The following is a 13,576-nucleotide window of genomic DNA, read 5'->3' on the forward strand; positions in this document are numbered from 1 at the left end:
AAACCGCTCCTTCTTGCTATACATCCACTCGAGCCCCTCAGACTACCCTCCCTGGTGATTCCCTCAGCCTGTAGTACAGCTCCCCTAACATCCTCTCTGGCTCCTGTAACTTCTTCCAAACTAGGTTTTCCTTCTCCACTCTTGTTTCTTCTATAGGGATTTCTGTTAACCTCGTTCTCAAAAAAAGAGGAGTTAAGCTCAGGTTCGAACCTGTGACCAGTGTTGCCACGACCTATTCACGAATCTCAGGAGAAAACCATCGAAAAAAAAAACAGGAGATTACAGTAGATTAATTAAACATTAATTAATTTTCTCTTCTTATAATATTAATTACAAAACAGTGCATACTGTAAGAATGATGATACTGTTTTATTACTATATAGCACATCCCTAACCAATGAAATGGAACAATTTTGCTAAATATTACTACTGTCATCTTTATTCAATATATGTAAGTAAGACATGCAATTTTGTTTTTACACAGTAATGTCTCGCTGACAATGTTTCCCATTAATAGTTATTTATGGTACTTGTGAGATAAGTGCATCTTTATTGCGCCTCGTGCTTAAATTACACGAGTGCAATAAAGATCACGCTCACAAGTACCATACATAATTTTATCCATGACCATAACGAAAAATTATGTTTTATAAAAGAAAATATGTTGAAAATAAGTCCTCATGTAATCACATACCATGGCATGGATTTTAGAATCAATACGTGTACTAGGTAGGTCATGATGTAGGAGGCCATGATTAGTAAAGAATGGTATCTAAGGCGTTGGATAAATAACAAATTATAATTAATTATATAATTTGAATATATATTTTTTCACTTTAAACGTGTATTTTCGTCTTTTTGAAGTTTCAGGGATTATTTAGAAGTGTTTACGGGACTAATGTGATTAAAATAATTTCACATTTTACTTCTGTAAACTTAAGAGGAATATTAAAACTTAATTAATCGTCGTGTCTGTTTAGCTCAGTTGGCTAACGCGTGTTGTTTTAAAATCCTATAAACCCAACTTAGCAGGTACAAGTCTCCTCACATCCCAAAAGGTAAATTATTACAAAATTTAAAAAAAATGCATATTAGATATGGATGTAATGTACAAATTACGACGTAGCAGATAAAGAAAAGAGAAGGAGATTGAGTGTATGTATATTTAAGAAATGGTAATAAAGAAGTAGAGGTAGTGACATCTAGTAACTAATATATTAACTTCTTGAGTAATAGTTGAATGGAAAAGTATACGTGTGAACCCCGGTACTACGAAAATACTGATGAACTGTGAGATAAAGTTCAAACTGTGAGGTAAAGTCTTTATCTCACTAGTGAAATAAAGTAATGTTGAATAAAAGCCTAGTTTACACACGCAAAAGTACTTAGTAAAGGCATGTTTTTCGTTATAGTCATGGATAAAACATATTAATCAGGAGTTTTTTTTTTTTTTTTTTTTTGTATATTAAACTATTTTCGATAGAACGAGATTTATTTTAAAGATGATATTAAAGACAGTACTGCATTAGCTGCGATTATAACAGGCGAAAAATGATTCCTTTTCCTGTTTTTGCATAATTACCCTGTAAACTACTCATAATTTTCCCACTCTGATTTATAATTCTGGGAAGGAGTATTTACTTTTTTCTTTCTTGCTGGGACATTTTCACTCATTTTAAAAGATCACTGTGCACGATATGTAACACAAAAATACCGTTACCTACACTTTACCCTCTCACTGTTTCACGTGTTCTTGCGTCTTTAAGCATCATTGTGGCAACGCGTTATGAGCAGGGAGACACAACGAGCTAGAAGAATATCCTTACTTCTAGCTCGCTGGGGGTCAAATGAAAACATCGTTTGACATAATATAATATGTAATAAATTGAAAATCCGAGCATAGAACTAAGTGACTGCAGCATGCCAAAATCGAAGGAGAAATTCGGACTTTTGACAAAGAATGAAGTAGAGCAGTAGATTCAATGGAAAAACAGGAAATCTCCTGCTTAATCAGTAGGTATGGCAACACTGCCTGTGACCCCTTACACTAAAATCACTCATCTCACCACAACGCTACAGAGAGCTACTAAACCTAAGTTATGGAAACGTATTATCTCTTTTTATATATTTAATACAGTAGAATTCCTCGTATCCGGCAACTGTGGGACAAAGCCAGTGCTGGATAACTAATTTTGCCGGATAATTGGAAAATCTTAATATATAAAATTGAATGTGGTATGTATGTTCTCTATACAAATCTACACGCTTTGACCGATATGTGCCAAAGTTTGCACATTTAACCTTCATAACCAGGAGAAGAACATAGGCTACATTAAAATTGTCCAAATGGAAATTAAATTAATTAAATATATAAGAAATAAAAATAAATAGATCAAATATTCATGTATTATATTAAAATGCAAAATCTTCTACAGTCAACTGTTTTTTATTATTGTCTGTTGTATTCAACATTGACTTTCATCACGAGGCCTTGGAAATTTTAACACGAAATTAAATTACATTGTTGTTACACATCATGAAGGCTAAAACTAGATAATTCATGCAATAAGTATCTTTACGCAGTCCAGGACCGTGTTATGAATTCCTCGATGCAGTTTTGTAGATAGTGAGCAGACTGTTTTATCCAATTGAATTCTAGAATTCTTTCAAACTACAAGGATTGCTACCACATAATTTACTTAATATTGAATAGCCATAGTAGACCTACTATTGCGAAATATTGACTCACCAAAATTATGCACTAACAAGAATTTGTGTCAAAAACTCATGCGAAAAGTAATATGAGTGGCAATATTAAATGGAAAAACGAAAGAAGATGATGTTTTTATCCCACGTATTACTATTATAGCCATTCGATTTTAAGCAATTATTATAAGTTATAATAATATGTGATAATATTATAATATTGCAATAATAATATAGAGCCTATTTTACTGTTACTGTTAACCCGTCTCTTATTAATAAGTTATGGTCACTAATGACTTGGCCGTTTATAGAAAAATATGATTTTCTGTTGTGGTAGTGTTCTACATTGCCTTCTCCAGGAGAGTGAATTCTGATGAGTATAGTCTCTGTTACTGCAAAAAACCCTGAAATCCATGTTTTTGATAGAATCCATCCATTACAGATTGTAGTTTTGCCTTGAAGGAAATTAAATATATTGTGGGCAGAAAGGCTTAATAATGCATAATGCCGTGGTACGATAAATATTATCATCAATCACAATGTTAAATATCTTAAATATCCCTATAGCATAAGGTCTTAATGTTGTTAAAACTCTATTCATAGGTGAGATGGAATTATTTCGATTAGTCAGTTTCTTTGGATATTAGTGGCACTTTCTTTAATATTCGTCACTAGGGAGGAGAAAACATAAGTAAATATGGTTCGTTTTGGTTTTATATAGTTCCCTTGCCGAGGTCTCCGATAAGTCTAACAAACAGTTTATTTAGAAATAGACCAAAATTTAAAACCCTGGCAACGCCGGGTAATTTAAGCTAGTATGTTTATATTTATTTTGATAGAAGGTTAAAATAAAATATGAAAATTTAGAATAAATAAAAATGATTTATGTAATACAGCTAAGCTTTTTTCCTCCAGGAGAAACTTCATGAAAAGCAAGAAATTCTTTGTACATATATTCGAGAGAACACTGAGAAGCTGCATTTGTTGACTGTCTTGGAAGAGGAAAAGCAAAGTTTGGAAAAACTACTACAAATTCAAGCTTTCAAATTGGTAAGTTTTCTTTTTTTTTTCTATTATATAATATAACAGCGTAATAAATGGTACTGTGATACTTCATGTCCAAATTATTGGGAAAACATGCATTTTCAGCATGACTATAGTATGCTGTCTGACCAAGAAATAATAATTTTATTAAATATTATTTTGTTTGCATTCAAAAGGTATTATTGCCGCGCTCTCATGGTTAACATTCGGCAGGTCTTTGAAATTTAATTACAATTTCAATTTCTTATGTCGCCGCTCCAATCACTCGCCTCAATTTCAATGTTGCAACCAATAAGCTGCTTCCATTATTAAATGACAACTACTTGTCTAATCCACGTGGACTAAAACCGAGGTTGCAATGTCTTGTGCTGAGGACGAACATTAAGGTATGTGATTAATAAAAATTATTATTAAGAGTTAAGAATGTCAACGTACTCATATATGAAATAATAATAATAGCCATTTAACAATATAACAAACTAGTGCTTATTCTTATCGGGGAAGTAGACGTGACAACGTGACGCTTAGAGTGAAACCTACAGAGCAACAATCGGTCGGCAAAATTATGTTTTAAAAGCTCACCGCACGTTATTGTATGATGTCGACATGTTAAGCATGAGAGTGCGGCGATAATACTTATTAAACTGTATTTTGTCTGTGTTGTGTAAGAAGCAATTGCATTAATTCAGTGAAAACTATTGACATGATTATATTTCCAGAACATAAATAGTATCTATAAAATAATATTAGCCATAATTGTTCGTGAAAACAAACTACAAATGGGAATGTCATTAGCAACGTGATAAGGAATGAACTGTTGTTGAACGCATTAAATGTACAACGAGAAAATATAATATTCCTTTTATTAATTATTTAGGTTTACAATGCCAATGGGCATTTTTCTGCACCCAAATTACGTTTTTATTGCTCTCCTTCAATCTTCTAAATTTTCGTAACCCTCTTTATTCCACTTCCTTCTCTGTATTATGTCTATTATTTCTTACATTCGAGAGATATGTCTTCACTTTTTTTTATCCTGCTGCAATCCATTTGTCCACCATAAATTCCCCTCCAACCTACATGGATTCGAACCTTGCTTACCAGCGTCCCAATTCCTGAATGTAACTGGAAGTAATACTCCTATTAATATGAACAATAACAACAATAATAATAGTAATAATAATAATAATAATAATAATAATAATAATAATGATAATAGTTTTATATGATATTCTTATTGAATTTGGTATTCCCAAGAAACTAGTTCGATTAATTAAAATGTGTCTGAGTGAAACGTACAGCAGAGTCCATATAGGTTAGTTTCTGTCAGATGCGTTTCCAATTCACTGCGGGCTAAAGCAAGGAGGTGCACTATCACCTTTACTTTTTAACTTTGCTCTAGAGCAGCGTTTCTCAAACTTTTCTATCCACGGAACTCTTTTAAACCCAAAATAAAACTCTGGAACCCAATGAACCCAGTGAATATTCGTGGAGAGGGCTTGTTTCCCCCTCCTCCCATTTCGCCTTCATCAGACTCACATTTAAGGATAGTTGAAGTTGTAGTGGCACACTTGGATGTTGATTGTTTTAATGATCCTGTTTTAAGCCATTGATTCATGATTCAGTGTCACTCTGTATTAAAAAAAAGTAGACTGAGGATCGGTATAACTCTGTATTAAAAATAGGATGACGTACTGTAGCTTGCAATGATTGGTCTCGCCCTCTATTTACACAATTTTGAAGAAGGGATGATAAAAATCACACAATTTTTCTTTAAAATATTTCAATTTTTTTCTGATATTATTAAATTAACTTTGAGACACAAAATTGACACATAATTCACATTAAACTTCAAAACAATGGTCTTTCCTCTCCAGAAGAAGTTTCCTGTGCTTTCTTGAAGGAACATCAAAACAACTCTGCGAAATATCCTTCACACAATTTTCAATTAATTCCATATACAATTTACACCTGTGCATTGTTGTTGGAAAATGTGTTAGCTGCGGACACTTAAGTTACTTCAAGCGCACCTATTATTATTTCAACAATGTGCTTTAGTGATCGGATTGCCGTAAACGGTATCCATTGTTGTCCTGAAAATTGCCAACAGAATAAACAATTATACTTCTGTTCCTATTATTTTATAACATTATATTTTAAAGATTATAAAGTAAATAATTTCACATCAGGAATTGGCGGAAACCCTAAGAGTTGCTTACGGAACTTCGGGGTTCCGGGGAACACACTTTGAGAAACGCTGCTCTAGAGCATGCCATTAGGAAAGTCCAGGATAACAGAGAGGGTTTGGAATTGAACGGGTTACATCAGCTGCTTGTTTATGCGGATGACGTGAATATGTTAGGAGAAAATCCACGAACTATTAGGGAAAACACGGGAATTTTACTGGAAGCAAGTAAAGAGATAGGTTTGGAAGTAAATCCTGAAAAGACAAAGTATATGATTATGTCTCATGACCAGAATATTGTACGAAATGGAAATATAAAAATTGGAAATTTATCTTTCGAAGAGGTGGAGAAGTTCAAATATCTTGGAGCAATATGATACTCGGGAGGAAATTAAACACAGAATAAATGTGGGAAATGCCTCTTATTATTCGGCTGAGAAGCTTTTATCATCCAGTCTGCTGTCAAAAAATCTGAAACTTAAAATTTATAAAACAGTTATATTACCGGTTGTTCTTTATGGTTGTGAAACTTGCACTCTCACTTTGAGAGGGGAACATAGGTTAAGAGTGTTGGAGAATAAAGTTCTTAGGAAAATATTTGGGGCTAAGAGAGATGAAGTTACAGGAGAATGGAGAAGGTTACACAACACAGAATTGCACACATTGTATTCTTCACATGACATAATTAGGAACATTAAATCCAGACGTCTGAGATGGGCAGGGCATGTAGCACATATGGGCGAATCCAGAAATGCCTATAGAGTGTTAGTTGGGAGGCCGGAGGGAAAAAGACCTCTAGGGAGGCCGAGACGTAGGTTGGAAGATAATATTAAAGTGGATTAGAGGGAGGTGGGATATGATGATGGAGAATGGATTAATCTTGCTCAGGATAGGGAGTGATGGTGGGCTTATATGAGGGCGGCAATAAACCTCCGGGTTCCTTAAAGCCAATAATAATAATAATAATAATAATAATAATAATAATAATAATAATACCTCAAGAACGTCTCGCAGTAAAGCCTCTCTTTACTGTATACTGTTTACATATAATTTATTTTACAGGAAGAAGCTGTGGATGAAGAGAGAGATCCATACAAGTCTGATAATGAGAAATTACTTAAAGCAAAGAAGCGCCAAGCTCTCCAGATTCAGTCCTTAAAGAATGAAATTAAAATCCTGAGCTTAAAAACCAAACCATTGCCACCCATCTCAGCTTCAACTACTCAGACAAAGCCCGATGAAATCCTTTCTGTACACAGTTCAGAAGCATCTATACCGCCAATGCCTGAAGAAGCATCTGTTGAAGAAGAGGAAGAAATAGATTGGGCAGATCCTACCGGTATAAGAGCAATTCTAATGGAATTAATTGAATCTATTCCCGAGAAGGCTGGCCAGATAACAGTGAAACATATTTTGGAACAAATTACTCAGAATTTAAGTACAAAAGAACCATCCACTGAAGATACTGCCCTTGTACAAGAGATGCTTACCAACATCAGAGAGCAGTCTGAGCCAAGAGGCTCTACGATAGATATTATCTCTACAGTGCGGGATTTTGTTCATGAAATTATTAGTCCAACCAGTGGAATAGCTGCTGGGGAATTTACTTATGTAGAAAATTTACTACATGATATTATTGATGCTGTGCAAAAAGATACAGGAATTGAAAGTACTTTTGAGTATGTCGTGAAGGAAATTATCGACAGGATCCAATCAAGAGAGCCAACAGAAGAAGACACTGCACATACTGAAGACATTCTTCGAGCTGTAATACAAGGACTGCAAACCAGTGAAGCCTTGCTTGATCCTGTGTCTGCTGTCCAACAAATCCTTCATGATGCCATCAACAATCTTCAAATTAAAGACTTACCTGTTTACGAAAGAGAAACTGAAGCTCAGGAAATATTAGATTCTATTATTGACAAATTAACATCTGAAGAGGCTTTTGAGGAACATTCAGAAAATGTTAAGAAGATTCTCAATGATATTATAATGTCTATTAGTTCTGAGGGACTATCTATAGAAGGAAGTGATGAATTAATGGAATTAATTGACAACACTGTAGCTGAAATAGAAAACCGAGAAGATAAAGATGATGTTGTGCAAGTAAAAGAAATTCTTGAACACGCTATAACTATTGCTATCCGTGAAACAAGCAAGGAGATTATTCCTGATCTAGAAGTTGCTGATACCGAAGAAACTGTACAAGAAGCAACAGATGATATATACAAGAGAGATTAAACAAAATCAAAGTCAAAAGTTTAAAATAGTTATTGAAATGTTAGATAATACTAAGTTAATGAAGTTGTTGCTACTGTAAAATAAAATTGTTGAAGAAACTGTTTCGGAAGGAAAGGAGGACAATGTTCTAGGAGTAAAAGAGAGATATTAAACAAAATCATAATCAAAGAACTCATAAAAGTTATTGATATTATAGATAATACTCCTGATCACATATAACAGATTGATCAGCCTAATACACTTTCAAGACAATTTTTATCAGTTTCACTATGCTGCCATCTAGCGGTCGTTGCCAAAAAATTAATTTTCGACAGTGGAGATCCTAGTGGCTGTTCTCTTTGATATGATGCCATTTCATAACATGGGAATGGCCAATCTGATATATATGTGATCAGGGATAATACAGAGCGTTCCAGCGATAAGTACTGATTTATTCTTCGGCCGCTGGGCGGCACGGTGCTTGAGTGACCACCAGTAACTAGGCCCTTAAACTCATAGTGCTTCATCAAATTAAAACTTACATGCATAGTTACTATCCTAATATGTTGTATTTAACATTAATTATTATGTTATATATACAGAATTTTGTACTCACCCTCATGACAGTAGCTGCTGGAAGTGTTGACCATTTTGCACTATACAGAGTTCACTTCACCTTAAAAAACTATCGTTCACATTCATAAGCTCCACTGCACTGATTTGTCTAATTGCGTCACGAATGTTATCTTTCAGTTGTTAAATTGTGCGAGGATTACTTGTTTTTTAGTGTTCCCCATAAATAAAAATCTAACAAGGTTAGATCTGGGGAACTATCTGTAATTAATATAACATATAATAATTAATGTTAAATACAACATATTACAGGGAGCCACCGGCGTAGCTCAGTCGGCTAAGGCGCTTGCCTGCCGATTCGAAGTTGCGTTCGGGCGCGGGTTCGATTCCTGCTTGGGCTGATTACCTGGTTGGGTTTTTTCCGAGGTTTTCCCTAAACATAAGACAAATGCCAGGTAATCTACGGCGAATCTTCGGCCTCATCTCGCCAAATATCATCTCACTATCACCAATTGCATCGACACTGAAGTCCACACCTGTGGAGTAATGGTCAGCGCGTCTGGCTGCGAAACCAGGTGGCCCGGGTTCAATTCCCGGTCGGGGTAAGTTACCTGGTTGAGGTTTTTTCTGGGGTTTTCCCTCAACCCCATACGAGCAAATGCTGGGTAACTTTCGGTGCTGGACCCCAGACTCATTTCACCGGCATTATCACCTTCATATCATTCAGACGCTAAATAACCTAGATGTTGATACAGCATCGTAAAATAACCCAATAAAATAAAAATAGACGCTGAATAACCCCGTAGTTGATACAGCGTCGTTAAATAATAACCAAAGTAAAAAAAAAGTATTACAGGGGCAGCCGGGTAGCTCAGTTGGTAGAGCAGCTGGCTACGGATTGGAAGGTCTGGGGTTCGATCCCAGGTGGTGACAGGCTTTTTCTCGTTGCCAAACTTTCAGAACGGCCCCGAGGTTCACTCAGCCTCCTATAAAATTGAGTACCGGGTCTTTCCCGGGGTAAAAGGCAGTCAGAGCGTGGTGCCGACCACACCACCTCATTCTAGTGCCGAGGTCATGGAAAGCATGGGGCTCTACCTCCTTGCCCCCCCAAGTGCCTTCATGGCATGTTACGGGAATACCTTTTACAACATATTACAGTTCGTAGGTATGCAGTTAAGTTTTGTTTGGTGAAGCGCTGTCAGTTTAAGACCAGATTTCCGACGGTCGCTGAAGCACCGTGCCGTATAGCAGCTGAAGAATAAAGCGGTACTTATCGCTGGAACACTCTGTACTAAATAATTGATGTTCATCCTGCTGTAGAAGAAGACGTAAAGAATGACTCTATCTTGAAAACAACACTAGATAAAAATTAGAGACTTTATTTACATTTCTGAAATAATAACTTTAATAATATCCATGAAATGTGCAATTCTACTTAATGTTAAAGAATACCAGTTTCATAAATATTAAATTACTCACTAATTTCCACTGAATAGAATAGATTTCAATATACAGTCAACTCTGGATATAGTGAACTCGGATACAGTGAACATTCGGCTATAGTGAACCTAAATCATTGGTCCCGACCCGCATACATTAAAAGTACATTAATATTTCCGTTTTAGTGAACCCTCACTTCGGTTATAGTGAACCTAAAACTACAACTTTCCCAAGAAAATGTAATTTTAAAATGACCAAAATGGTAATTTAGGATGAATTTAAATACTATTATAGTCACAATCATGCCATGGTATGATGGAAAAATTTCACAACCTCGAGCGGGATTCGAACCTGCGACTTCCTGTACTCTGGTCAGGCGCTCTACCACTGAGCTATCGAGTTCGTATCACGCCAAAGGCTTGGAATTATCCATCAGACGCTATGGACAGTACTCTATAACAGAGTCTCCAGTATGAAAGGATAATTCCAAGCCTTTGGCGTGATACGAACTCGATAGCTCAGTGGTAGAGCGCCTGACTGGAGTACAGGAAGTCGCAGGTTCGAATCCCGCTCGAGGTTGTGAAATTTTTCCATCATACCATGGCATGATTGTGACTATAATAGTATTTAAATTCATTAATATGTCACATCAACGGACGTATATACGTCATCCAACATTGTAAGGTAATTTACGAAACCTTTTTTCCTTTAAACTTCCAAGAATATGTTCAGGACAAAATCTCAAACCTTCTACTCCTTAAGTGCATTGAAAGACAAAGGATTTGTTCAGCTTCCTGGACAGCTTGAAACATGTTAAAGAGAATAGTGTACGCAGTGAGGGATAAAGGAAGGAATAGTTCTGACTCCTTTAAAAAAGGTTATTAGAAGAATAGGAAGAGAAAGTGCTTTCTTTTGTAAAAGGGAGTAGTGTGATAACCAAAGAGTAAATACAAGAAGGATTACAGTATAATGGTCCTCAACCCATCCTTCCGCATTCCAAGGCCGAGTACACAGTAGCATATCTCTAGTGGGAAGAGGTGCGAAATCGGTCAGTGCCTACTACCTACATGGCCAGTTTAGATTCAAGTTCTGAACTGTGAACATCAGGATGTCGAAGTGTAAAGTGTTGTTGTTGTTTTCTAATGCCAGGCGTTTGACAATAAAGTCATTTGACCTCTTGCACAGTTAGGGAACTGATATATTCCAATTCTATGCAGGTGTCATGGCCTGTTGCCAATCTAAATGCAGCTACAGACGATTTGCATGGTAAATCGGGAATTAACTGTGGATTATGATGCAGAGAGTGCCATTTTTTCCCTTGAGATTGTGTTAGCAAATTTTGTTTGTTGAAGTCTAAGTATGTAGATTAAATAAATCTTTTCACAGAGTAATATGTAGATTTAGTAACAGGTCTGTAAGTAGCAGTGCTGCCCTTCTTTGCTAAAGCATCCTCATTCTCGTTTCCCAGGATTCCACAATGGGATGGTGCCATTGGAATACAATTCTTTTATTGAGTGATATTAATTGAGAGAGCATTTACTGTTTGAGATGAAGGTGTGTGTTTAGAGACTATTGATAGAATAGCTGCTTTGGAGTCTGACAATATAACTGCATTCTTAAATTTATTGATGCGAAATAGAAGATTCCTGAGACTTTCACTTATTGCAACGATTTTTCCATCAAAACTTGTTGTTCCATATCCAAGAGATCTATAAAGTGAGAAGAGGCAGCACGTAACACCTGCACCGGCACCTTGTTCTCTGGAGATCAAGGATCCGTCAGTGTATAAATGAACCCAGTTTTGTGGAGGGTACCTAATATTAGTTGTCTCTAAAGACAAATGTTTCATTATTTCAGTGCTTACTTCTGATTTCAGTATTTCTTCTGTTAAATTTAGATTATATTCTATATTTAATAGAGTTAAAGGGTTTGGTTTAATTTGTAAGTTTTCTTTTAAATTCAGGATATTGATTTTCTTTTTAATTCTTGAACCATGAAACTTTTTTGAGTTTTCAATCTACAGAGAGGACTGTATAAATGCCAATTGTTTCCTGGTAATTTGATAAGTTTTTCATATTGAATCAGTTCTTTTTCTTCTATTGTCATTTTGATGCTGTTAATATTAGTGAGGAATCTCATAGAATCTATTAAAGTTGTTTTGATTCCACCAGTAATGAGCCTGAGAGCTTGGTTTTGAACATATTCTATTTCGTTTATGAAAGGTGAAGTAATTAAAATTTCTCCGCAGTATGTCAGCACTGGCTGTATAAACATTTTGTATGTAGTGTTCAAAGTATTCCTAGTGTTGGAAGTTGGAAGATACAGTGAACATTAGTACTGATATTGAACGTGGTCTGTCCCAAAAGGGCATTAATACTGTACGTCAGTAGTATAAAAACAGACACCTCAGTTTTAGTGAATGAAATATGCTGGTCTGCAGAGATTCACTATAACCAGAGTTGACTGTATTTAGCACTCACAATTTACTCACAGATCTTTATTTATTTGAAAAACTTGTATAGGCACTGGAATCACCATTGGCTGAAAAATTATTGCAAGTCGAATTTAAGTAAATGTACATTATCATAAGCACATTCTAAAACAGGCAGTTTCCTGAAAAGAAGGAACCTAGAAAAATTGAATGGAATATGTATTGTGTTAAGGGAGGAAAAAAGATCGATATTTATAAAGATGAAAGATACATCCATTTATGATAAAAAATTAAATTTCTTTTACAAAACAAAATCACCTTCACTTTACAATTATTTACATATTATAAATATAACAACTTATGAACTAAGTCTTTTATACCATTTGTGACCATTAGTCACATTCTAATCATACTTGTATTTAGAATTATTACGCTTCACTACTTATTAGCCAACTGCTTTCACAAGAAAGGTGGGAAATGTGTCATGGTCACATTGTCGAGTGCAAGGTTGGTGTGAGATACGGAAATATCACTGTGGTTTTTTATAAGATTATATTAAAAGAAAATGTAACTTCAAAGCCATCTTCTTATTCTGTCCAACCTACACAAAAACCTATTACACTTCCCATCCCATACATTTTTCTCTCCTTGTCTCTACTCCTACATTTGTGGTCGTGGTAATGATGGTGATTATAACAGAAGTAGCAGCAGTAACAATAATGACGATAATTGACTGAGTTTGTTTGAAAGGTAATTTGTACATTTACTTCTTGAGTGAGGGTATGTTTACACTACCAAATGCTTGTCGTCACTGTAAAATTTGAGAGTGTAAACACAGAATTCCGTCCAGTTCATGTAAGTTCGTAGTGTTGAGGCAGGGATCACAATATTTTATACTAATTGCCAACTTGCATAGAAATACATGCAGAATGAGGAAATAAGCAGGAGTATGTTTATAAAATAGTAGTGTCACTTCA

At 35.3% G+C, this 13,576-nt stretch overlaps 1 protein-coding gene across 1 annotated transcript in view; it reads left to right on the forward strand.

Moving 5' to 3' along the window:
* LOC138697010 (cilia- and flagella-associated protein 44) overlaps window positions 1–8,176 on the forward strand; it is an 82,218-nt gene extending 74,042 nt beyond the window's left edge. The window contains exons 26-27 of the mRNA XM_069822601.1: window positions 3,622–3,756; window positions 6,998–8,176. Of these exons, the coding sequence (XP_069678702.1) occupies window positions 3,622–3,756; window positions 6,998–8,176 (1,314 nt within the window). The remainder of the gene's footprint in view (window positions 1–3,621; window positions 3,757–6,997) is intronic.
* The last annotated feature ends 5,400 nt before the right edge of the window (window positions 8,177–13,576 follow it).

Source organism: Periplaneta americana, chromosome 3 (genome assembly GCF_040183065.1).
Source record: "Periplaneta americana isolate PAMFEO1 chromosome 3, P.americana_PAMFEO1_priV1, whole genome shotgun sequence".
NCBI lineage: Eukaryota > Metazoa > Arthropoda > Insecta > Blattodea > Blattidae > Periplaneta > Periplaneta americana.